The sequence below is a fragment of the Panthera onca genome, chromosome A1 (genome assembly GCF_046562875.1).
Source record: "Panthera onca isolate mPanOnc1 chromosome A1, mPanOnc1 haplotype 2, whole genome shotgun sequence".
NCBI classification, from domain to species: Eukaryota; Metazoa; Chordata; class Mammalia; order Carnivora; family Felidae; genus Panthera; species Panthera onca.
In genome coordinates, this window is record NC_138339.1 from 158,538,992 (window position 1) to 158,565,246 (window position 26,255).

Here is a 26,255-nt window from a genome sequence, read left to right on the forward strand (position 1 = left end):
GGTCAGGCTCGGTCATCGACTTGAATCTCCTTCTCCTGGACGCACCCGCCGCTCTAAGTGGCCACGTCGTCCGGGTGGGGTGACGGGTCTCCCCGGGGTCTTTGATCTCTGCGGGGCTGGGGAGGGGGGGTGCTGGGAGCCGGCGTGGGTTGGGTGGGCGGGTGCTGGGAGCTGGCTGGGCGGGGTGGGGTGGGGTGGGGGTGCTGGAAGGCGCGGGGGGTGGTGCTGGGAGCCGGCGGGGGAGCGGGGGGGGGGGGGTGGGTGCTGGGAACACACGCGCCCCGCCCCCGCGCGGCCCCGAGCCGGGTCCTGCCCGCGCGCCCCGCCCCGGCCCCGGCCGCGAGCGCCGAGGTGCCGCTGCCGCTGCCGCCGCCGCCGCCGCCGCCGGGATGTGACCTTCACAGCCGCCTGCACGGGATGAGCGGAGCCACCGCCCCGCGGCGCCCGCGGCTCGCCACGGCCTCCCGGGCGCTCTGAGAGCGCGCGCTCCCGGCCCGGTCGCCGTCCCCGGCCCTCGCCCCGCGCTCGCCCCGGCCCGGCCCCGCCATGCCGCCGCCGCCCGCGCTCGCCGCCGCCCTGGGCACCGCGCTGCTTGTGCTCCTGCTGGCCTCCGAGTCCGCGCACAGTGAGTACCGGGCCGGACCCCCGTGCCCCTCCCCAGAGTCCCCCCGCGGGCGCCTGCTCCCCGCGCCCCCACTCTCCCCCCGCCCCGGGCGCCTGCTCCCCGCGCCCCCGGGCCCCGCACGCCGCAGCCGCGTCCCCGGGGGGCTGGCGGCCGAGAGGACGGCGCGTGCGGGGCGGGGTTGACGGCGTGTCCCCGTTCCGTCCCCGCTCTCTCCCGGCGTCGTCCTCCCGCCCGCGTCCGGGCAGCTGTGATGCTGCGGGCGCGAGAGGCGGCGCAGTTCCTGCGGCCCCGGCAGCGACGCGCCTACCAGGTCTTCGAGGAGGCCAAGCAGGGCCACCTGGAGAGGGAATGCATTGAGGAGCTGTGCAGCCAGGAGGAGGCCCGGGAGGTGTTCGAGAACGACCCCGAGACGGTGAGCGCGCGCAGTCCCGCTGCTGGGGTCTGGGAACATCCTCCGTACGCGCTGCTGGGGAGCCTCACGGGGACGCCCCTTCCCCGCTGCGCAGACAGCCTTGGTGTTAGGGGTGCCGGGGCTGCAGTCAGGTCTCCCAGTCAGGAGTGCTGGAGCGGGGGGCGGGGAGCCCTGGGTCCCACCCTCAAGCCTCCTGCACACCTTTTGGGCCCCCTTTCTCCTGGTGACCCCAGGTGCTCCCGCAGCTGTAAGCAGGTGCGTGAATGGGTCCTCTTGAGACCCCATTACCTTGGTCAGCAGGCCTCTGAAGGCAGCCGCCTTCAGGGAAATGTGCAATAGGCAACACCTCCTCAGTGTTTAAGATGTAAGAGGAATACAGTGGGTAAAAGCCTAAAGGGCTTCCTGCCTCCCCCCTTAGATGGACCGGAAGTGAGGGGTGGGCTGCCCGCAGCCCCTAGATCCTCACCAAGGGGTATGGACTGTGTGCCTGAAAGAGGAAATGAAAGATGTGGCCTCTGGGATCGCTTGCCACAGCAGGTCCCGAAAGCCAAAACGGAAATAGGACCAGGACATCTGTGGGAGGGGTGGGCAGGAGGGCTGGGGTCGGGGGGCCCCCCCGCCAGGGTGCCCTGTGGAGGCCTCCTTCAGCAAGGTGCTCTTTACAAGCAGCTAGTGACTTTGGGAGCCTGGCTGTGCTGGCTCAGGACGTGACTCTATTAATAACGTCCTTGGGGGGTGTGGGGCGGCAGGCAGCCAACAGTAGAGAACAGCCCGTGTGGACTCAGCATCTGTGCAGGAGCTCTGCCCTCCCCGGGAGGGGACCCACGGGACCCTGCGTGTGTATCGGCCCTGGGGCAGATGCCCTTGGAGAGTGCCAGTGTGCAAATCGGATGGGCTTTATACCATGAGGTCAGGGTGACTTCACAGACATTTTTGGTTCTACCGGAATGTTTCTTCTAAAGAATTCTGGGATAAAATAAACACTGTGTGCAATAAATGGATAGCTCTGTGGGGCCCACAGAGGCTTTGTCTTCCCTGGTATTTCTCATCATTTGACCTGACAACCCTTTCCAGGCCGTTGTGAAGCGAGTTTTGAGGAGATGGCCAGCCCCCAGCAGTTCTTGTGCGAGTTGCTGCCGTGGGGTGGGCTCTGAGAAGGTTGTTTTCTCCAGGGCCGTTGCTTTCCACGTCAATAGCAGCACCGGTTCAATCTTTCTGTAAGGGCAGCACTGCTGGTCTTTTCTGGCCTGTTTTCCGGTTTCTTTAATGACGAGCCTGGTGGCCCAATGAGTCATCCCCTGCAGAGGATTTCTGAAGGCCTAGCAACAGGGCCATGTGCCTGGCCAGCAGGTCCCTGCCCGGTTGCAGGACTGTGTGACAGGTGCAGCGGGGCTCCCCAGCCCCCAGACCTTGTACAGAGACCCTGGGAGGGGGCTCATAGGTGAGAAGAGTTGAGGCAGCGAAGCTACTGTCCACCCCCATGGCCACTCCCGGCTGTGCTTGCCCAGAACGACAGGGCCTGACCTGGCTTTTCCTTGCTGCCTGGACACACTGTGTGTTAGCCACAGTATCCTTCTTCCCAGAGCATTAATCCCCTCAATGATTTTAATTGCTTTTATGTTTTAATCGTAACTTTATTTATAAACGTCTGACACAAAGGCAAGAGAAGGAAAAGTGTGTTTGCTCAGGACCCATGATTTTAATTCAGCCAGTGCTCTCTGGGTGCATTCCTGCAAGGGAGGTCATGGCCGCCCCAGCCTCCAGGGGTCCTCGTCCCTACAGCAGAGACTTGTGAACTTCTTTCATAGGAAAGCAGTCCGTGGTTTTCCAGGATCCTGTCCTCCTCGCCAGTCCCTGCCGGCAATAGTAACTACATCCTTCTCTTCATTTGCCAGTTTCCCAGGTTACACCAGCTACTTCGGGGTCATCCCTCAAGGTCAGCTGGGTTGCAAGCCCTTCACCTGAACCTGTACCTTGCATCTTGTGTAGACCGTAGTGAAGACTGTTTGGCCGTTGGCTTGTGGCATGCTGGGAGGAGCCAGGCTAGGGTTAGGAGTCACCCTTACCACCATGGGGGCACTCTGGAAGGGGCCACCCTGTCCTCAGGGTCGGGCTCAGTGGCAGGCATACACATCCACCTGGTCCTGCTCTGTCCTTCTGGCAGAGAGGGCACCACTGCCCTCCGGTTCTAATCCTGTGGCTCTGGGGGCGCACTAGTGAGTGAGCCCCAGGGAGGGCGTGCGGGAGCTGGGCCCTGCCCCCCAGGTTGGGCAGGCTTGAGCACCTGGAGGGCCAGCTCTGGGCTGCAGATGTACTTTCTGGTGTTTGGAGGCTTGTGCTGGAGTGCTGACTGCTAGCTGGGTGGGCTGTTCCTGCCTGACCCGGATTGTTCCTGACTAGGCTGTCTTTCTCTTGGGAAGGGAAGTGACCTTCACAGCAGGTAGCTGCTAGCACAATGGTTCCTTCCTGATTCCAGTCTTATCACACACCTGTGCTGGAAAGGAAGGGGGCCTGGGGTGGGGGGCTTCCTGACATCCTGGTCACCCTCCTGCTTCCCTCCTGGGAGCAGAAAGTCCTCCCCCTCACGCCTCAGTCCCCTGGGGAGTGTCCCAGGCTCCCCATTGTTGCCAGGGCTAACGTTCCTCTGCAGGGCTCAGGGACAGTTGATTCCCTCCCTATCTGTTTCCTCTCACATGCTACGCTCCCCGCTGGCTCGCCCTCTCCTTGCTTGTCCTCAGTATCGCTTCCCGTTCACAAGACCCCTTCTATGCTGGGATTCTCCTAAGCTCACCACAGGCCAGCCCAGCAGAGTCGCCTTCTACATAAATCCTTTAAGGCTGGCGGGTTCCAGACGCCAGAGGCCGTCTCAGTAATCAGCCTTCGCTTCCGGAAAGGGTTCTGGACAAAAAACTTAGCCAGCCCCACCCTACCTGCCTCCCAGCTCCTGGGAGCCCTCCCCTCTTGGGAACCCGCTCTTGGCAGCCACAACCTGGTGCTAGGAAAGAAACTCCAGGCCCTGGCCTTGACCCAGCACTTCGTTAAATTTGAGGGCAGACAGTATTCGCAGCATGGCCAGCAGCGCACCTGGAGGGCTTCACATCACAGGTGCATGACCGCCGGCCAGTGCTTGAGCTCACACGTGTCCCCCTTGCCCGTCTCTCTCCATGTCTCCCCCTCCCACCTCCTCCATGTCTCTTGGATGTGGGGGAGCCCGGTGGTGCTGGTGGAGGGTTTTAGGGGTACAGTCAGCTTCAAAACCCTGCACTGCTGCTGGCCTCCAAGGACACTGTCTTCCTGAGATCCCTGTTTCTTTCAGGACAGCTTGGGGACAGGTACCCCTACAGAGATGAAAGTCTTACCTTCCAGCCTAAGGCCTAAAGGGTCTCACAAAGACTCCAGCAGGAGGTGGGAGGGAGGAAGAGGGCACATGGTCACCAGTCCCCCCAACCCCTGCCATGACTTGCCTCTGCAATGTGGGTGCCCTGGCTGGGGAGGTGACATACCGGCTGTGACCTCCAGGACAGCCACCGGCTGCCCACCTGCCCCCACCACCACCCCACTGCTGCCTTGTAGGTGGCCTGCATACACTGCCCCACGCACACACTGCCCGTCTCCTTTCTTGGGGTTCTCAAGGGAAGCAGCTCCTGCGGACCGTTGCCTCCCCTCCTGGACCCTCTCCTTCTTGGGCTTTCGCCCCTAGGGGCCGCAGGGAAGCTGGTCACGGGCTGGATTCGCCATTGTGGGGCTGGTTCTGTTTTGTCTTGAGGTGGCTGCTGCTGAGCTGAAAGGCCTGGGGCGGGGGTGCCGCTGAGGCAGGACCGGCCCTACTTGGCTGCCCCGTGCTGGGTTCTCTCCTGGGCGTCTGCAGGCACTTCAGCTGTGCTGTTCAGCCTCTACAGACCAGGCCCAGTGGATGACATTTGGTCCTTGCCAGTGGGCCCAACATCTGCCGAAAGCCAATTAAAGACGTTTTGGAAAACGCTGTAGAAGCAAAACAGCCTTCTAAGACTCTGATGCTTATGGCCTGTTTCTTGAGATTCCAGGTAGCTGGGGCCAGGATTTTCCAGACACTTCCCGGGTCATCCCTTTGTTCCAGTCATGCTGACAGGTGACCCACTGTCTTCACACTCAATGCCCCTCTTCCCTGGGGTCGGTGGGTTGGCACTGGGGGCTGTTTCTGTGATGCAGCATCTGTTGAGGCTCAGGGGTTAGTGTCTGATGTCGGGAATGCTCTGTGCCTCTGCAGTGCTGGTCCGGGGGCCCCACTGTGAGCTGTGTTCTTGTGAACTTGGACCTTGATGGGGTGCAGTTCATTGGAAGTTTTATAATAACTTTTCAAGAGGACTTGAAGTTCTGGAACAATATCCGGCCTGCTCCCAGTGATCGCACAATGACAGATGTGTTGTTCAAATGAGATAGTTTGAACCCCATACTATCATACTTGTTTCCTCAGACTTCTTTTGTCAGATTTGAGAATTGTTTCTTTCTGGTATCAGTGCCCATGGTAATACACAGTTTTCCACATCTATCCCCCAAACCTGCCACATAGACCTGGTTTGCGCAGGGCTTTTCTTGAAACACTGCTCTCCATGAAAATCACACAGCTGGAATCAGCCAGCCCCTGGGGGCGGGCCTCTGCTTCCACCCGGGGGCCACTGAGGCTGTGCTGGGGCGTCCGCCAGGACTGGCATGACGCGGCTGCAGGTGCAGCTGCCTGGGTGACTGGTTTGGACACATGTCTCTATAGTGCGATGCTTCAGATTGAAACGGAAGATCCTGTTGGCAGATTGCTGTTGGCAGTTGCCAGGGGCCGGGAGTAGGAGAGGGTGCTTCCCACCTGCCCTGTCGCGTAGCAGACCAGCCATTTGTGATGGAAGAGTCACCTTGGCCCCGCCCCGAATGATTGCTGCGGCTGCATCCCTCAGATGCAGGTTCTGGGTTGTCCCACGCACACCCCAGGCTTACCCCGTGCCAATACGCGTGGAACACCTCACCTGCACCTCACGTGCACGCCATGATGTAGCATGTCTGAAGGGGCATCAAAATGCACTTAAAATTCCTTTCCCTAAGCAAGAAACAGACAAGAACTTTGCAGTAGTGTTTGTCACAGGGTCATAGGACGTGGTGGCCCTTATTCCAGATGCTTGTGAACTGAGGCCCAGGAATCTACGTGGGGACTTGCCCAAGTTCACTCTTCACTGGGAGGACACAGATGGAAACTCAGGCCCCAGCATCCAAGGTCAGCATGTTAACTCTGAAGTGATTGACCTTCCGAGGCGAGAAGTGTCTACACAGCCTGCTACATGGTGACGCACACATGGGCACTGATTCATCCTAAAGCTAGTTATGAAAAGGGCCCAGAGAACCCAGCTTTCCAGCTGGCTCTCACCACTCCCCGGGACCCTGTGCTTATCTCGCTGGTATGTCCTGGGCGCCAGGGGCTGGTTCTGGGGGCGTGGGGGTGCGTGCCGCTGCAGGAATCCCACTGCACAGATCCGCAGAGCTGCAGTCCCCAGCTTTTATCTGTGCACCTGCGTGTTGTCCCCACAGGAATTTTTAACAACACACGTGCACATTAGCATCTCAGGAAGTAGGGGAGCGCTGTGGCCTTGAGGGTGTTTCTGGGGCCTGCCCCCCTCCTTGCAGGACTGACCTGGAAGCCCTGTGGGCCTGGCAGGGGTAGGTAGGGGGTGTCCGTGTTTCCTTTGGTCTCATGGAGTGCTTAAACAGACCCCTGGTTTGGAGAATCTTAGAGGAGATGAACTTGGGAAGACGACAGAGGGATTTTGTGTGAACCACACTTAGAAAAACATGCACAGACTGAGTGATGCTGGCCTGGGGGACTGAGAACCTGTCAGGGTCCCTGCAGGCTGAGGGGCCAAAGCTTGCCCGTCGATAGCTGCGGATAGCTGCGAATCTCTCCGGGAGCCGTCGTAAAAACTGTGAGACCGTTGTTGTGACTTCCTCCAGCTACCGCAAAGCAGAAGCCTCCGTAATGACGATTCAAGTTGATGTGACTTGGACAGTATTTCCCTTAGAAGTCAAGTTTGCTAGCAAGACAACATTAAGGTCAAAGGATTAGTCAGTGTTGTGGACCGCTTCTCAGGAAGACACCTTGTATTTGTATCACGTAAATAAGCAGTTATTGTGACGCTTGAGTCTCGGCCCACTTTGTCAAATAGCATAAAGAGTTTTGGAAACAAAATTTCGGGCAGTTATTTATTAAAGGAAGTAAGAAATTCTTAATTTCCTGTTTGAAAAGTAACGACCGTTTGTTATGCTGCGATGTGTGCCTATTATGTCGTGTGAACTAGATCAAAGTGCTGGGTACTCCACGCCAAAAAGACTTACGCACTGCTGATGCTGATGTGTTTGCAAAGCAGTTTCCAGGTCCATTAACACGCTGGTGTCTCGGCCCTCCTGGCAGTGAGCCTCCCATTAACCTGCATATGCGTCAGAGGGCAGGAAGAAGGCAACTGCCCTGAAGGTGAGCCACGGCATCAGGACCGGAAGCTGTCTGGGTCCCCCTGGTTCACCCCGCCCCTGCAGGGACTGCGCCGGCCTGGGAGGAGCTCGAAGAGTTAAAGTAGTTTGGACATGAAGGCATGTACAAGGTGTCAGTTCCCAAATTCTAGAACCTTCCCAGCTGCATGTGGTCCTGTTCATGAGCTACAAGAGGGCAACTGTGCTCAGTTCACACTGTGAGCCCAGGTGATGTTTCTGTCTTAATAATGTGCATTTTAACCCACTAGGCTTGTGTGGTTTTTGACCATTTTTGGAAGGCAGGTTTGCTCTCAGAGCATCAAGTTTATAGAGAGACCACTAAGAACCCCACCAAGTCTCAGAAGGCCCCAGGGAAGAGGTGCACAGGCTGGGTGCTTGGAGGGCATTTCAGCAGGCTGGGCAGGCTGCCAGGCAAGGAGCTCGTCGTGGTCACAGCTTCTGGAGTTCCAACTCCAGAACTGACTGTCCCGCGGTAGGGGAGGGGCGAGTGGCAGGTGGACAGCCCACACGCAACCTTACCCCACGGGGAGGGTGGGCAACCCCCTGATGCTCTTGACGTTGCCACATGGGAGACTCTGGAGGCACAGACCCCGTGTGGCAGACCAGGGTTCCGGTGGTCAGCACGGGGCAGAGGCAGGTGGGAGGTTCTGTCTGCAGATGGGACTTGTCGAGGATTTCACCAGCCACCTATTTGCTGTCCTTTCTGGTGCTCCCCTTCTTAGCGAAGGGGCCAGATGGGTGACGGCACGATTAAGGAGCAGACATGGAAGAGACCGTCTCACGAAAACACCGTCCTGTGGTTTCAGAGCAAACTGCTAGGCCTCACGTTAGACGCAAGTGGACCGAGCCTGTCGTTGGGTTCAGGCCTTGAAGGTGCTTTGGGCACAGGTTCCTGTGTTTACAAGCCTGCAGGGAACAGGAGCATGGGAGAATGCGTCCCAGAGAAGGCCGGGTTTGTTGGAGCACCCAACTCCGTTTACGTGAGGATGTGTGGCCAGTGGGCTCTTGGCCAAGACCAGCACACTGAGCCTCCCAGAACCAGGTGCTCCCCGTAGGTGGGGTGTGAGCTCCACACGGGGCCACTTCACTCACGGGCAGTCCCTACTAGTAGGAGTGACGACTCAGTTGTTGAATCACACATGCACCATGTCTCATCGCCTCCTCAGAGAGTAGGGTCCTTGGAATGAATGGCGGAAGAAAAGGTTGGCAAATGGCAGTTCATCTAAGGATCTAAGTTCAAAAATGCATTGGCAGTTTGTAAGCTTGAGGAAATGTAGTACTGATATTTCTGAGTTTTGGAAGACACAAGCTGAGAGCACCGATTTAGGTATTTCTCCCAGTGTGCTTAGCTTTGTTATAAATAAAATCAACAACTCAGTGAAAATTGTAGGACTCTACATTTGCCTGTTCATTCATTCATACACCCAGCCATCCATGCATTCTTCCTTTGATCCATCCATCCGTCATCCAGCCAGCCATCCACCCATCCAACCACCCATCCATTTACTCATTCTTCCATTCATCTATCCATTCATCTATCATTCATTCACCCATTTAGCAATGGCTCCTGAGGGCCTTCTGAGGGATAGTCAGCACCAGGCCAGGTATCAGGCATATACCTTCCCCTCTGGGATCTTCAGCTCACAGTTTAGTGGCCTGCAGTTTTGCTCATTTCTTTGTGTCTTTAGCTGTTTAAGTAAAGCAGAAGCAAACTCCTGAGAAAAATGATTGCCAAGTGATAGACGGCTTCATTTCCAACCTGGGTGGCCCTGGCCTCCTGCTGGCTGGTCTGCCCATTCCCTGCTCCTGACCCCAGCCAAGCCCTCACACACCTCCTTGTGTGGTCAAAAAGAAAGGGTAAGTTTGTAGGCAACCGATCCCTGGTTCTGAATCTGGCCATGTGAACTGTGGCTTCTGCTCCGTGGATCCCTGGGGCGGGGGGGAGGGGTGATGCTCATGGGAGTCAGCCCAGCTCCTGAGCCTCAGGCCACAGTTTATGTGTGGCCAATTTGTGGTGCAGGTGGGGCCAGCTCTCTGTTCTGTGTCCAGTGCCCTTCATTCACTGAGATTTCGATAGGTCTTCCTCTTTGGTCAGAACGTTGAAGGACAATTAGAAATGTCTCTTTCTCTTGGGAGAGTGCATAGTGGTTTTAGGTGCATCTGCCTTAGCTTTGCTGTTACTCGGGGTTAATCATCTCTGTCCTAGATTTCCAGCCAAATGAGCACCCCTCTCACCCCAAATAAATCAAGCACACAAATTAAGATAAATTGTCACCAGCTTATGGCCCAATGGTTTTGGAAACCACATTCCCATGGGTGTGATTAACTTAAGGGAAGGGCACATGGCTTTTCGGTCAGTGAGGCTCTTCTAGAACAATACAATCGCTGTTAAAACACATGACACATAGCTAGTAATAGTCAGGGCTTTGAAAAATATAATACAGCTTTCTGGATAACATATAGAACAGCTTTCCTGTGGCAGTGCCACGTTTATGACCATACAGAACAGCTTTCTTGTGGCAGGTGCCACATTTATGACCATACAGAATAGCTTTCCTGTGGCAGGTGACACGTCTATGACAACTGGGAACTCTGCTCACAGATCCTCAGTGTCTTTAGTTCCTTCGTAGTCTAATTCTTGGTTTTGTGAGTGGACACATCGTGCATCCTAAGTCTTTTCTTTCAGAGCCAGAGCCCCTCCCTTTGTGACAAAGTCTGTGGCCTTTGCTCTCCCTCTAAACCCGGCAGATGTCCCTGCCTGCTTGCCCTCAGCTCTGGGGGCTTCGTCTGAGTGTGCCTGGCCTCGCTTGCCTTTCCTGTCCGGGAGTGGCCAGTCCATGACTGAAAGCAGCACGGAGAAGTGAAACCAGGCCGTCAGGGCCCTCTGGATGCTGGTGGGGAGGGGTGTCCCCGCCCTGGCTGTGTGGCTCTGCCTGCCAGACCTGGCCTCTGTCACACCTGCCTGAATGTCACCTTCACAACCATGATACAAGCTGAAATACAAACTTGCTCTGACCATTACTTTTCTTTTAAAGGAGTTAAGAGTCTAAGCCACGTCTTTATCAGAACATGACTTTCTGATGGGTGTCTTAGCAAAGTGTTGTAAACAGCGAGGGAAGGGGACAGGTGAGGTGCCAGACCATGGCGTGAGGCCAGCTAACTGTGGGGGCCCGTCACTGCAGATGACACACCAGCTCCTTTCAGCGTGGTTTTGGATCCCAGTGTGCTGTCGGGAGCCCGACCTGGCTTCCTAACCTTGGTTGAACACCACGACCCATCGTGAGCCTCGGTTTCCTCCTCTCTGATGACGGGGTTAATTGAAAAGACCTTGGAGTGGGTGTGAGGGTCAGATGGAAAGACATACAATCACAGCACCTGTAGCGGGCACCCCTCCTCAGTGGGTGCTGCTGTGTAGTGACCTGGTCCCGTCCAGGGGAGCATCTAGGGCCAAGCCACGCTGTGACTGACCCTCAGTGAGAGATGATGGTGGATGGGTGGGGCCAAGGACCCTGGGGACAGTTCCAGCTGCTCTCTGCTGCTGGCCAAGACAGGGCAAGTGGTCCTAGTATTTGGCAGACAGCTGGTATGGTGCAGAGCTCTTAGTTCACGGTCACGGACGGAAAGGACCTTTGCTTCCCTTGCACCCTCCACACCTCGCCCAGCACCAGTTCCTTGTACAAACACAGTCGGTGCAAGTCAGCGCCTGCGTGTGGATGGCCCCACGGGGTCTGCATGCTTCTGGGAGGAGCCCGGTGTCAGCGAGGGTCCAGACAGTCTTCCTCCTGGCCCTCCGCCTCCTGTGAGACACTGGGTCCCTTAAATGACATCCCCGTTGCCGCTTACAGAAGGTCCAGGCGGACATCATTCTGCAGCGGCCGAGACAGCGACCTGGGCCGCACCCTCCCTCTTCTTCCTCACGCCATGGTCCTTGAGGTGGAAAGTGGCTTTCTGGGTGGTTCTGCCCTGCTGTCACTGAGCCAGCTGTGGAGAGTTCCCCACCTTCCTCACGCACCTGCCCCCCCCAGGTGCCTGTCTGTGCCCACTGGGGAGGAAGGCGAGGCCCTCTGCCAGCTGCTGCGGGCACTGTGTGGGGAGTGCAGGCCATGCCAGTAAACTGTCGCCCCTTCTTTTTCTTTTCCCGCAGGACTATTTTTACCCAAGATACTTAGGTAAGTTTGCATTGCTGCTTCTGTAGTTGTAGAGGAACAGAGGTGGACATGTCACCTGTCAGCTGGGCCAGCCCGTCCCACAGGTGCTCCTGGGGAGGTTGCTTTACTCACACGGTGAGCTTGGGACTCTTGGAGCACGTGGTCACAGCACCTGTGCCTTTCACAGCAGCACGATCCGCGTCAACCGCGATCTAGTGCCGTTATTTGCAAACTGCTTCTCTGTTCTGACTCCGCTAGTTTGCTATTTGGGAATGTGGCTGATTTAGTGAGTCTCAGACCTGTTGGTCTCGGGGTGTCTGAACTCCTGAAGTTACTGAAGATGCCGAAGAGCTTTTGCTCCATGGACTATGGTGGTTGGTATTTGCCGTGTTTTTTAACAGAACTGAGCCCAGTAAGAGATGTTTTTGTTTAATTTGAACAAGAGGAACGGACAGGCAGGTGCTCCTGGCTGCCCAGCAGGTGTGTCACCGGACAGCGTGGCCCCCAGAAAGCTCCCGAGTGTACTTGGGAGAGAAAGTAAGACGCGTGACAGCCAAGTGACCAGGGACCGTCAGAAAGAGGCTCTGGACTTTCCCTGAACTACTCCTTTAATTGATGCTGTTCTAAGATTTTTCTAAGATGTACATCATTATGAGACAGACCTACACCAGGGTCTGTTCCTTCTTAAGTTTGGTGAATTTCCTGTTGGCCTTATGTCCTCTTAGCGGTATTCTCTGGGTCTGTGCCATAGTGGGCCCTGAAGAGCCGGGGACCTGCCCACTCCCAGGCTCCCTGTTGGCCTCCGCAGGCCTCGCTCCTAGGTGTCTGGGATTTGTTTCCAGGGGCAGAGGGTGACCAGCTGTCCCGGGAGCCGCCTCCAGGTCGCCTGGGCCCCGGTCCTCCTGGGCATGACCAAGCGCCAGGGACCTACTGAAGGTCCGGGAGTGGCTCAACACCCGTTCTGCATGAGTTCCTCCTCCAGCTCCCGTGTGAACCAGCCTGTCAGATGGCTCGGGGAGGAGGGCACTCAAATCATGACTTCCACATTCAGGGTCCAACGGGGGTTCTGTTGGAGACCAACTTGAAATGAGGTTCACCTCTCTGACTGTGGCCAGAAAACCCAGTGACTGTTCCTGGTCCTTCATGCCACCAGAGAGTCCGCAGACAGACCTTTGGACGCAGTTCTGCCTTTTTGTGGGAGGCCTTTTCTTGCCAGCGTTAAAATCTCTAATAACAAAAGCTGGAGCACCTAGGGAATGTGAATAATCTCCTCTTCCAGAGGTGGCTCAGAGACGACTCACGAGATCTGAGGTCTGTCCTGTCGTCTGTCACCTGTGACAAGAATGACTGACCTGCTTTCCATCTGTCTTACAGACTGCGTCAGTAGGCATGGGCCTCCGCACAGCAAGAGCCCAGCTTTCGCCGCCTGCGTTCAGAGTAAGTCCGCCTCCCTGCTGTTCCCCTCAAAGCCCCGCGGGTTTGGGTAACTTCAGGCTCTGCTGTGGTTTTCCAGGGACCTTGACTAGCCCCGTTACCTTAAGGAGCTGCAGCCCCGGCCTGAGCTCTGCTCCTTTTCCACTGAACTTGCCCTTTGCAGCAAGTGAGGTTCGTTTCTCTAAATAAGCAAGCAGTGCATGCGGTATAAAATCTAAGCCTTTCCTGGGTGTGAGGAGCAAGGACTTCGCCCCCGGCTGTGCCTCCTGGTCAACCGGTGAGGCTCCAGAGGCCCGGGTTACCAGATCTGAGAATATTCTGGGGCCCGTAAACACATACGCACAGTCTCTTGTTTTGCACAAATGCCAACTTACCACACGGGCGTGCCGACCTCTCTCTGCCCTGAGTGCAGCTCGGCACACACGCACGTTCACGGCAACACCGGCTCGGGTAGGTAGCATTAACTGTGAACTGGGGACTTCTAGGCTACCTCCGGTTTTTGACAAGTACAAACAAAATCTCACATGCATCTGACGGTGTCTGCAGGACAGAATCCCAGGGCGGGACCTACAGCACCAAGCCCAGTGTCATTTCTCATTTCGGGCCTGAATTACGCCAGGAGCAAGCGAGCGCGAGCAGGAGGCCCACCCACTTATCTCTGCCAAGCTGGTGCATTTTTTTTTTAACTTTTTTGTTTCACCCAGTATAAACGATGAAGGGTGACTCCCAGTCTTTGTGTTTATGTTTTTCTCACCGAGTCAAGCTGAGCTTTATGTGTTAGCTGTTCGCACAATTTTCCCTCTGCTTATCATGCATCTTTTGTATTCTTATTAACATCATGTAAGTGATCACTCAGTAACACTGACTTTTCGCTGGCGAGGAACGCTGTAGCCACCTCAGCTGGGACTGACTCTGGGCCCGGCTCAGGTCTGAGCTCCTCACGGCGAGCTGGCTGGTCGACCCTAAGCCCAGGTGTCTGTGTGTTCACCGCACGTGCTAGGCAGTTGGGCTCTGGGCGCGCAGCCCCTGCACCTGAGGCCAGGCCTGCCACCCCCGGGGATCCCAGGAGGGGAAGACCCAGAGCTGCTCATGGACTGGCTGGCCTGGCTTGTGGTGCTGCTGTGTCCAGCCACCCACCTGTCTGTGTGCTGGCCAAGGGCCTCACCCCACTCACCTGGCCTGGGTAACGGGCCCAAGCCCTGGTTCAGAGGAGCAGAAGAAATGATTGATTTAACTCAGGAAGGCGAGGGAAGGGTGGTGAGGCCGTGTGGCCCCTGCTCCCCTCTGACCCCAGGGCAGCGGCACAATAGCAGGTGCAGAGCAGACTGGCCTCTGTCATTTTGGGTACAAGTGCCTGTTAACTCAGGGTGGCCAAAATCCATGCCCATGCATCATGGGCAACCTGGAGCAGGCTCCCTCCCTCAGCCCCCTGGGGTCAGCTCATGACCTCGGCCTCCTAGGGGTCAGACCGTGACCTCAGCCTCCCGGGGGTCAGCCTGTGACCTCGGCCTCCCTGGGGTCAACCCGTGACCTCGGCCTCCCTGAGGGCAACCTGTGACCTCGGCCTCCCTAGGGTCAGCCCATGATCTCAGCCTCCCAGGGGTCAGCTCGTGACCTCGGCCTCCCAGGGGTCAGCCCATGACCTTGGCCTCTCCAAGGGGCGTGGTCATTGCAGTTTTAGTTTCATGTCATGTTGGCTTTTTGTTTTTAGCAATTTTTTTATTGTTGTTAATTTGCTAAACCAATTTTTTCTTTTAAATTATGTCTCCAAATTGATGAGATTGCTTTATTTTTTTAATGTTTATTTTTATTTTTGAGAGAGACTGAGCATGAATGGGGGAGGGGCAGAGAGAGAGGGAGACACAGAATCAGAAGCAGGTTCCAGGCTCCGAGCTGTCAGGACAGAGCCCGACACGGGGCTCAAACCCACAAACCGCAAGATCATGACCTGAGCTGAAGTCAGACGCTTAACCCACTGAGCCACTGTACGTCCCCGTAGATGTTTAATTCCTGGGTTTTAGGCCGAGCCCCCCGGCACCCCCATAAGTATTTAATTCCTGGGTTCAGGCTCCCTTTTCTGGAAATCATAAAAAGTTACCTAGTTATCCATGCTTCCTGACACAGCGCGAAGATCATTGTTTCCAGAGAGCTGCACCCTTGTTCCAACAGCATTTATTTAAAGTCATTGAGTCCTGGGCCATGTTGTGCCACGTGAGAGATTTTGTGGCTTTAGAGGGACCGGAATTGTTTGAATAGCAAAGATGTGTTCTGAATGGGCTTGAGGCTCTGGGCTCTGGTGGCGGCTGGGGTGAGGAAGGAAGGGGGGCTTCCTGAGCTGGCACCAGGGTCAGATCTCATGCAGTGGCGGCGCTACGCCCCCCCATGCCCAGTCTCTCTGGACTGTGCGCTATGGTCAAATGTGTCGTCCTCCGTGGGTGCCCGACTGCACACCGTCTGTGCCTCTAAATTTTCCGAAGTCTGGGGCACCCTGCAAATACAGTGCGTCCTTATTGGGGTGTGCGTGAAGACAGCTGGGGACAAGGACCCAAGGCCTGTCACTCGGGAAGGACACACGTCCTGCCCGCACCCCCACCCCCACCCCCTGCGCCCCCGGAGTGGCTCCTGCAGGCCTCTCCACCCGCAGCACAGTTTGGGCAACTTTAGGCTGTTTTCATGGTTCCTTCCCGACAGCTGTCTCATTTGGTGGCCGTGAGGCAGCAGAGCTGAGTGCTTGACTGTCCATTATTGTCAGAATCGAAGCAATGTCCCCCAAGAGCCCACATCTCGGTTTGCCCAGGTGCCCATGTCCAGCCCTGCTGCGCTCCGGGCCTGGGGCTTTCTTCCTGCCGATGTCTCCACCTTCTGCCCACCGTGTCCGAAGGGCCCCTTCCCTTTGGCCACAGTGGGCCCTGCACTGAGTGTGTCATCCAGCTTATAACTCATCTTTACCTTCATTCCGAGATGGAGAGAAAGGCCTCCTGTCGAGGGATCACACGGCTGCTCAGAGCAGCAGGGCCGCGTGGGGGCAAGGGGAACCCCTTGTTCTCAAGGCTCCTTCTCGCTGGAGGCCCGGCCACAGGGAAGCGGGTGCCCTGGGTGCCTGCAGAGGCTTATCCTCACCCGTGCTCTCACGTGCACGCCCTCGATCCCACAGGAGTTCGCTGGGCCCCTGCCCGGTGTCAAATGCTCAGGACCACCCCTCCCCCTTCCTTGGGTCCTGGGGCCGCTGTTGTGGGTGTCCTGTGGGAGCCCTGCTGCGGTGTCCCCTGGAGAAGTCTGTCTCCACCCTGGACTGTGGGGCCCTGAGGCGTTTTTATTCAAGGAGCTTTAGCCATTTCAGGCAGTTCCACGTGTCAAATGCGCACTTCTGAAATAACTGAATCTTGAACCAAATGCGTCAAGTGGAGACACCCTTCTGCCTTTGGGGGCCCCTCTGGGCTTGTGCTGTGAGCAGGCAGGCCAGGCCCTGACACACGGCACACAACCCTCCTGCCCTATCTGCCACCTCTGGGGCTGGTGTTGGGCCTTGCCCTCCCCAGCCCTCCTGCCCCTCCCCACGGGCAGCGTGGGGTCTGCAGGGCTGACCTGCCAGCTCCTGGTGGCTGTGGGACACACCGTTCCCAGGCCCCGTTTCCTCATTCCTGGACCCGATTCTTGCTTGCTTACGGGGAGAAGGCATTTACCTTCCCTGCCAAAAACAACTGTGCAAGTGTCACAAAGCATTTGGGGATGCTGTGTCCAGTCAACACTTGCCAGTGAGTGTGGCAGGGCCACAGGAGGAGCCCAATGCCAGACTCAGGCCCCAGTTATTTGCACACAATTATGCAGATTCCCCAAGAAGTGGGGCCCTGGTGACAAGGTCACAGACCTGCATGAGACAAAGGGACGCAGCTTGGCGGAGTCTGGAGTCCTGCCAATGAGGGCTGACGGGAGGCCCAGATGGGCTGGGGGTCACTTGAGCCCCAGGCTGGTGAGGCGGAGAAGGGCTCTACTAGGAATTCATTGCTGGTGACCACAAGCAAGGCCTGGGGCAGAAATGCTGTCCCCAAACCTGGCGTTGGGCTGGAAATGTCAGTCATTTTAAGGAAGAGGTGATAAACAGTGGCCTGTGCCCATCTAGTCAGTCTCCTAGCAGGACAGACACCTGAGCTCTCGGCTCTTGGGGGCCCTGTTGGTTCGTGCAGAGAAGAGGCTGGAAAACCCGGGAGTCTGACGAGCCTCTCCACCTGCCCAGCCGCCATGTTGTGTGGGCTACTCTCTCCATAAATAATGAGAAGTGGGGCACCTGGGTGGCTCAGTCGGTTAAATGTCCGACTTCATCTCAGGTCATGATCTCACGGTTTGCAGGTTCAAGCCCGACATCGGGCTCTGTGCTGACAGCTTGGAGCCTGGAGCCTGCTTCGGATTCTGTGTCTCCCTCTCTCTGCCCCTCCCCTGCTCGTGCTGTCTTTCCAACACAAATAAATGTTAAAAATATGTATATACATGTAAATACAAGAGAAGTGATTGACCTGATCAGAGAGTTGTGGGGTGCATGGCCCTGGGAAGGGTGACACAGTGACCTGCTCTCCCCTGCGGGCCTGGGGATGGCTGTCAGCTGGCCAGCCTGGAGCCCACAGTCCCCAGGGCCACAGGGAAGCGGTCCAGAGCAGCAAGGTTTTGTCCACACCGCTGAAGGATACCTGCCTGAGGGACAGCGAGTTTGCTGCAGGCACTCGGGGCATCTCCCGCCCCATCTACCAGCCCTGGCCCTGGGTTTGGACCTCAGCCACAGGCCCAGTGCTGTCCCCAGGCTGAAAGGGGCAGGTGTCCATGCTGGAAGAGGGGAGGGGAAAGCTGGCCAAGGTATGTCAAGGAACCAAGACAAGAGCTGACCCACACAAGGGCTGCGGGGCTGGAAATCTCCTGGGCCTGCTGAGCATGGGCACAGTGAGAGCGGCAGAGGTCAGCCTGGGCCCCAGTGCTGAGATCCCCTGGAGACCCCTGGCCAGTCCCTCCCACACAGCACCTGCACCCAGGTGAGCCAGGCTGCTCGTGGGTGGGCCCTGCAGCTATGGCACCTTGGAGCTGGGCTTCAGCAGCCTGTGAGAAGTTGCTCACATGCCAAGTCCTTGGAAGCCACCCCCTGTGACTGTTTCAACTAGCCTGTAAAGCAGGTGGCAATTGCCAGTCTTGGCCGGCAGACTGCCCCCTGAGCAGGGGCCGGCCAGTACCCCTCTCTGGGAGAGCCAAGGCAGCCTGGGCCTGGGCAGTCCCACATCCGGCCAGGTGGTGTGGGGGTGCTCCTGTGGCCGCCAAGCCCTGTGGGGAGCATGCTGGGGTTTGAGTGGATGGGATGCCTGGCCAGGGACGGTAGAGATGTCGGCCGGGATGGGGGTTCCTCATGTGACCCTTAAGGTCAGCCAGGGGTCTGTGGGCCTGCTCCCCGGGAGGCCAGAGCACAAGGAGCCCAGCCAGGCCCACCCTGTCCTCCTCTGCTGCCCTTGGCCCAGCGGGCAGGTGGACACTCCCTCCAAGCTGACCCAGATCTCCCTGGAACAGACGAGGGCCTGGCCCACCTGCTCCATGACTGTTCTCCTGCCCGGAGCTGGGGTCCATGCCTCTAGTCTGGGCCTGCCTCGGTGGGCCTGCCCCCCGGCCGTTCCCTCCCAGCTGAATGTTTTCTCTTTTTTCTCAACATAGACTTGCCTGACCAGTGCTCCCCAAACCCCTGCAACAAGGAGGGGACCCAAGTCTGCCAAGACCTCATGGGCAACTTCTATTGCCAGTGCAGAGCTGGCTGGGGCGGGCGGCTCTGTGACAGAGGTGAGGCCCCTCCCTGTGCCCCCAGCCCACCCGGGGGATGTGCAGGGCCTGTTCCAGAGGAGGCAGGAGCCCCAGACTGTCGGGGTACCCGGCCCCTCGTGGCTGGCCCACCTCCCTCCGGCTCAGAGGAGGAAGGAGAGGAGGGGCCCCTTGGCTCCTCACATCCCCCAAGAACATGGAGAGGCACTGCTTTCGCCTCCAAGGACAGGGCACTGTCCAACCTTTGAGAAGCTATCGGGTGCTGGCAGTGGCCTGGCTCAGGCAGGACTGGAAGAAAAGCCACCGTAGGGCTACCCCTGGGGACCCTGGGTGGGGCCTTGTCCAACCTCCCTGTCTGCAGTTTTGGGGGGTCAGCAAAGAAGCCGCAGGAAAAACACCCCAAGACCTGATGACTTCGGGGGCCCCTTCACTGCTGCTCCAAGCCACCCCAGGGCCCTGCCCTCCTCCAGTGTGCACTCGTGGTAGACGGGCACCGCCCTCGGCACAGCGGGGTCTCCTGTGGGGACAGGCGTGCAGGTGCTTGTGCGTCACCTCTGCATGCTCCCCAGCCTCTCTTTGCTCTGTGCCCAGATGTCAACGAGTGCAGCCAGCAGAATGGGGGCTGCAACCAAATATGCCTCAACAAGCCCGGCAGCTTCCACTGCGCCTGCTACAGTGGCTACACGCTCACGGTGGACAGCAGGACCTGCCAAGGTAACGCCCGGGCCGAGCCTCCCCAAGCCCTCCCCGTGCCCTCCCCGTCAGTCTGTGCAGCTGCCAAATTGCCAGAGTCGCCAAATTGCCAGAGTCGGCAAGATGGCCAGATTGCTGAGGCTGGCGGTCACCTCTTGAGAGGCTGTGGGTCCCTGCAAAGGCGGGAGGAGGGGGAGGGGCCTCCGCAGAGCACATGCCCGGGCATGTCAGCGGCCATGGGAGCTGCCCCAGCATCCGACCCGGGATGAGTCACCAGGCTCTCAGCCACTCCCTCTGACCCAGGGGCGGGCCCCTGTCCACACCCACCCGGCTTGCTTCCCTCTGGCAAAGGCTCAAGCAGAAGGCAACTCTCGTCCCTTCCGTCTCGGGCCCCCTGCGGCCCAGCATCCTGCAAGCTGTGGCCAGCCTACTGCACAACAGGGGCACCCCACTTCACAGAGGCAGCTCTCCGCCCACCCCCACCCCACCCTCCAACTCAGACCTGCTGACGTCTGTCACTGGCATGTCCCTGGGAATCTGGGACGTTTCTTGAGTGCTGCTGGCTTGCCCCGGAACAAGATGGAGGTACTGAGGGGGAAGCAGCCTCCGGAGCAAGGGCCCCTCCGTGGCCTGTGCACCTCTACCTGCTGGGGCCGAGGGGCAGGGTTCTCAGGGCCGCGGGCAGATGGTCTGTTTGGACGCCCCCAGGAAATGTGCCGTGTGCCATGGGGGACATCCTGCATTAGCCTCCTCAGAAGTCCCTGAGTGACCAGAATCTCCCTCCCACCCGCTCACCAAGTCTATGATGTGTGAGGACTCTAGGGGTCCCAGAGATTCCCTGCATCCTTGCCTTTCCCCCCAGAACAGCGTGTAGGGCAGTGGGACGGGACTCTGCACCTGCTGGGTCAGCGGGCTGCGAGGTGCTGTCCTCAGCATGACTGAGTAATGATCAGCATGATGGCAGGCGCCCCACCTCTGCTGCCAGGTTTTGGGGTGTGCCTGCCGGGTCTGGTCCTCACGTACCCCCCTTTCTCTTGGCCATCAACTATTTCTTTGGGGACCTTGGGACCCCCAGATGCAGGCAAGGGAGGCTGTGGGGAATGGGGAGTCTTATCACTGTGGAGCCTGGACTTTCCATCTTGTTCTTCTCAGTCAGAACCTGAGATACTGGGAAGGAGGGGGTGGGGTCGCTGCACCCCACTTCAAGGGCCCCCCAGCAGCATAGGGAATGGGGCCCAGGCCTCTCCATCATCTGTCCTTGGCTGCAAGGAGGGGTCCCCAGCCTGCATGGCTGGGAGGTGGGCCGGGGGCCCCCGCAGGGGGAGGGTGATAAGAGCCTGTTTTGGGCCCAAGGACCTCTTGGCCGCAGTGCACACAGTATGGTTGGGCCTAGGCTCTCTGCCCCCCCGTGCCAATGCTGCACACTGTTCACCTGCTTTGGCTCCCAGTCACCGTGCTCTGTGACCAACTGCCCGACAGTGGCATCTCCAATGGGCAGAGTGTTGGCAGGATGTGAGGTGTAGGGAGGAGGGGCCCAGAGGCTGGAGCTCAGCTGTCTGGGCCCCCAGCCTGGCCCACAGTACTGCCAGAGGCTCTGTGGCTGTGGCCAATGGGCACTGTGGGAGAAGAAAGCAAGGTGGCAAGGGGCCACATGGACGCGTGGGGTCCGGAGCTTTGTCCACTGTTTCCCATGGGGAGGCTTCCTGGCCTGGTGTGCGGGCACAGGGCCAGGACAGGGGAGCCCTTCCCTGATGCTGCCGCGGGCTCTCGGGCCCTCCCGCCCCAGCCCCTCCACTGTCACAGGCCCCGCAGGGACTCTGCACACCTTGAAGCCCAGGTCATGAGCTTCTGTAGAGCAACAGAGGCTGCAGAGGCTGTGGGGGGTCCCTGTGGTTTCCTTGGTACCATGGTAGGGCCTCATGGGCCGTGTTCAGAGAGAGCCTGTGCCAACGAGGCATCCTGTGTGCGGAGCGGCCCAGGGCCCTGCAGCCGAGTGTGAGTGCAGAGCAGGGAGCACAGTGTCCTCCCTGGTGCAGCTGGCACGCCCCACGTACTAGGGGAAGCCAGGTTCCTAAGGTTCTGGACGTGGGGTTGGCCCTGCCTGGCTCCTGAAATGAAGTCCAGGCTCAGAAGCGTCCACACAGCTGGAAACGGATCGGGTGCAACCTGGCGGTTTCACACGCTCTCGGGGGACGTGTGCGGTTGCTGGCTCGTTCTTGGGGTCGGTGAGCGACATTTTCCTCATTCTGCACCTGCAAGCCTGCGTTTAGCTGCCCTTGTGAGGAGTCGTGAATGGCGTGGGGCTTGGAGACACACGTGTCATGTTGCTGTGTGAGGACCCGTGGTGTTTGAAGTAGCAATGACACGAGCCACCTGTTCCTTCTGACTCTGGAGGAAATGGGTTTTTAACTGCAGAAGTTTCGTGCTGGTCGTTTGCTGGAGGGGCAGGATGGACGGAACCTCAGGAAGAGCCTTGATACCTTGTCATTACTGTGGTGTTTGAATTCCGGTGGAGAGACCCAGGGTGTGAGTGGAGGCCGAGTTGGGAGATGCAGGTGGCATCCCGGGGGCATTGGGGGGGAGTTGCTCCAGGGACGCAGGGTACCCTCCGTTCGGAAGGCCCCTGGGGTTTTGCTCCTGTGCTCCAGTGCTCAGAGCCCTGTCCAGTGTCCAGGACACCGATTGGAACTGCCCCCCATGGCCCCAGTGCCTGGGCCTGGGGCTGCAGAGTCGGTGGCTGGGCGGAGGGGGCGTGGGCCTAGTCTGCCCCGGGGGCTGCGCCCCCGACACGCGGTGCTCCCACCACAGCACCTCCCCATGGTAGTCAGAAACCCCCCAGTCCAGCATGCTGGTTTTCTTGCAGACGTGGACGAGTGTGCAGATGGCAGGGCCTGCGGGGAGGCGCGCTGCAGCAACCTGCCGGGCTCCTACGCCTGCCTCTGTGATGAGGGCTACGCGTTCAGTTCCCAGGAGAAAGCCTGTCAAGGTACCTCTTCCCAGCCGCCCACCGGCACCAGGCGCACACACACGTGCAGGCGTGCACACACAGCACACCGCACCCACCTGTGAGTACGTGTGCTCGTGTGCACATAAGTGTGCGTGCCGTGTGTGCACACGTGCGCATACAATACACACATGCATTCGTGCTGCCTCTGAGTGCAGCTCGGCACCTTCTGACCTGCCCCAGACCGTATGCCCTGTGCCGCCATAGCAGATGGGCTTATGTGTGGCCCTCAGTTCCAGCTACTGTGTCTGGGGACAGCTGGGGACGTGCAGCCGCTCACATCCTTCGTGCCCCGGGGGTGCCTGCCAATGGCAGTTGACCCTTCAGACGAGGACGTGCTTTGTGGCTGACCGGCTGGCTTATTCCAGCGGCTCCTTGGACCTGCCGGGAAGCACTGTGGGCGCAGCGGGGTGTGGGTGCCTCCTGAGTCACGTGCTGTGGAGCCCGTAGAGAGCACACCGCACGTGTGACCAGACAGGTGAGGCTTGCCCATCTCCCTTGTGGCCACAGATGTGGACGAGTGTGCTGAGGGGCGCTGTGAGCAGGCCTGTGTCAACTCCCCAGGGGGCTACACCTGCCACTGTGACGGGCGTGGGGGCCTCAAGCTGTCCCCGGACATGAACACCTGCGAGGTAGTGTCCTCGGGGCGGCCGCCCCCTTCGGGAAGACCGTTCTCAGGGAGGAGGGCTGGTGACCCAGGGCAGTGGCGATGCGGGATGGGGGGGCGTGTCTGTCCTGTGGGTGACACCCCCAGGGCGGCTCCCTACCCGCGGCCCAGCAGGCAGCCTGCACCCAAAGCAGGCCCTGCCCAGTGTGCGTGTAGCCAGAGCCCCCAGACTGGGGGTGCGCCCACACCCGCTCATCCCGCTCCAACATTTGGGGGGCCCATCTGCCTCCTGCTTATGCATCTGGGTGGCAGAATGGCTGAGGGGGACTCGACCTGCGACCCTGACAGGCCCCGTGTGGCCGGGAGGGGTGGAACCAGGTGGGCCCCACCTGACACTCCTCGCCCCCGTTCCACAGGACATTTTGCCCTGCGTGCCTTTCAATGTGGCCAAAAGCGTGAAGTCCTTGTACCTGGGCCGCATGTTCAGCGGGACCCCCGTGATCAGACTGCGCTTCAAAAGGCTGCAGCCCACCAGGTGGGAGGCAGCTCGCAGCCCCCCGCGGTCCTGGCACATCCACGGCAGCCTGCTGCCAAGTCCAGGCTTTGGGTCAGCATGGACACCCACCACTGCGGGGCCTGCTTCTGGCGCTGGGGAAGGAGTCCCGGGGTGCCTGCCTGCCCGTGTTGGTCTGGGTCCTATGGGGCCTGTGTGTCACCTGATGATTCTCATGCTGGCCCTCAGGCTGCTTGCTGAATTCGACTTCAGGACCTTTGACCCCGAAGGGGTCCTGTTCTTTGCTGGAGGTCATCAAGACAGCGCCTGGATCGTGCTGGGCCTGCGGGCTGGCCGGCTGGAACTGCAGCTCCGCTACGGTGGTGTCGGCCGAGTCACCAGCAGCGGGCCTATCATCAACCATGGCATATGGCAGACGGTGAGCGTGGCCACCCCCGCCCCTGGCCCGGGCGGCGTAGGGACTCCTGGGGAGGGCCTGGGGTTTGCTCGTGCCCCCGGCCCAGCCGGCGTATGGGACTCCTGGGGAACGGCCTGGCCAGCATAGGGACTCCTGGGGAGGGCCTGGGGTTTGCTCGTGTGCTTAGGCACCCGACAGTTGGTGAACACTACACATAGTGGCATGGGCCCCGGCCCCTGGGAAGTTCACACTCGATGGGCCATTCCTCCTGGGACACCTGGCTGTGTCCCCGAGACCATTCTGTCCATCACAGCAGCTCCTGGTGGGGCCAGGGGCTGCCGGTCACCCTGCAGTGCACAGGACACCCCACCTCAGAAAACTGTCCAGCTCAGGATGTCCGTGGCGCTGAAGCTGGGGGTCCAGGGCCGAAATCTAGGCACGGCTCCTGCTCAAGTGTCCGCAGCATCCCAGGACCTGCGCCCTTCCCGCCCAGACCCAGGAGCACTCACATACGGGTGCCTCCCTCTGGAGAGTGCCCTGAGCACCCAGAGCCCCAGAGGCAGGTGTCCCACCACTGCCCTGCCTGCACCCCCTGCACAGCAGCCTGACACACAGGACCCTTCCTGAAGTTTGGAGGGCCCTGGTTGGAAGTGGGCTCTTAGTAAGCACCTGGGAGAGAAGAGCATCCTTTTGCCCTTTAAAAGCTATGTTAAAATAGGACTTTCTGAATAAAAACACTGGGGACATCTGCTAAGGCGTCCACCCTGTTAAGTAAGGCTACCTTCCTTCTTTCCCAAGCTCTCAGCACAAGGGTCTCCGGAGCTGTGGGAGGGGTGCCAACAGCAAAGCCCAGATAAGACCGTGGAGCCAGAGGGACTCGGCCTCCTTCAGGGCCCAGGGAGGCACGTGCTCCAAACGGGCAGCCTGGCCCCTGTGGTCGTGGGGCGTGTGGGGTCCAGGGGGGTGGGCGGCACCCAGGTGAGAAAGCTGGGGCACGCAGGGCCTGTGACGGGTGACTGGCACAGTTGCCCCCACCCGGTGCATGAACTGGCCGCTCAGGGTGGGGTCAGCGGGGTCGGCTCATTGGCAGCCCCTGCAGCCGCCCCTCCTGACCTGCTTTTGCCCCTGCAGCCCCCTCATGGACACCGTGTCCTCCTGACCACACTTGACCCAAGTACCGACAAGTTTCCCGTTTTAACCAAAAAGGAAACTGATGGACCTCTGGAGGGTTAGGAGAACACAGAGTGTAGAGAGAGGTTTCTACATTCTCCTGCTTGGAAAGGAGGAAAGATGCAAACTTCTGGAGTCCATGTGAATTCACGCACAGCATCCGGTCCGTGCCAGACACTTAGTTACCTGCTGGGAGTTAGAAACGTGCCCCCTGCCTTTGATGGGGCCCCTGCAGGTGGGAGAAGTGAGGCACCAAAACAGTGATGTCAGGCGGGGTTCCTGCTCCCAGGAAGCAGCTCCCGGCAGGGCTTATAGAGGTGCCAGGATGGGGCAAGGGACGCGGCTCGAGGGGCTTCACTTGGAGGAGGAGGAGCGAAGAGAGAAGCCAGTGCCGGGGGCCTTTTGGGAACTGGAGCCTCACCCCAGCTGGAGGGAGGTTGTGTTGGCACACGGGGACAGGGAGGTGTGCGGGTGAGCCCTGGGGCCGGGGGTCCCGGGTGAAGGTATACCCGGCCTCTCCGGCCCTGGTTTCCTTCAGATCTCTGTGGAGGAGCTGGACCGGAATCTGGTCATCAAGGTGAACAAGGATGCCGTGATGAAGATCGCAGTGGCTGGGGACCTGTTTCAGCTGGACAGAGGACTGTATCATCTGAACCTGACCGTGGGAGGCATTCCCTTCAAGGAGAAGGACCTGGTCCAGCCAGTAAGTACCATCATCAGTCTGGAGTCAGAGCGCAGGACCCATCAGGACAGGCGAGCCTGCGAGCTGCTGTGTTTAGTGCTTCCCAGGCTTAGGCGGTGGCTTCCCAGAAGTCAGCAAGCATGCGTGCACTGCCTCTCCCTGTGAAAGTAGCTTTAATTTTCATCTAAAGTGATGATAAAAATGCCTATTTTGCATGAAAAATGAGACACAATGAAATTATTTTTGAGCAAAAAGAACACTCAAGGGGCGCCTTGGGTGCC

At 58.8% G+C, this 26,255-nt stretch overlaps 1 protein-coding gene across 1 annotated transcript in view; it reads left to right on the forward strand.

Moving 5' to 3' along the window:
- The first annotated feature begins 321 nt into the window (after window positions 1-321).
- The window catches only part of GAS6 (growth arrest specific 6), a 33,097-nt gene continuing 7,163 nt past the window's right edge, over window positions 322-26,255 (forward strand). Inside the window, exons 1-11 of the mRNA XM_060636608.3 lie at window positions 322-625; window positions 871-1,037; window positions 11,686-11,710; window positions 13,064-13,126; window positions 18,806-18,928; window positions 19,499-19,621; window positions 22,464-22,586; window positions 23,115-23,236; window positions 23,628-23,746; window positions 23,954-24,143; window positions 25,831-25,995. Coding sequence (XP_060492591.1) covers window positions 547-625; window positions 871-1,037; window positions 11,686-11,710; window positions 13,064-13,126; window positions 18,806-18,928; window positions 19,499-19,621; window positions 22,464-22,586; window positions 23,115-23,236; window positions 23,628-23,746; window positions 23,954-24,143; window positions 25,831-25,995 — 1,299 coding nt within the window. The 5' untranslated portion in view covers window positions 322-546. The remainder of the gene's footprint in view (window positions 626-870; window positions 1,038-11,685; window positions 11,711-13,063; window positions 13,127-18,805; window positions 18,929-19,498; window positions 19,622-22,463; window positions 22,587-23,114; window positions 23,237-23,627; window positions 23,747-23,953; window positions 24,144-25,830; window positions 25,996-26,255) is intronic.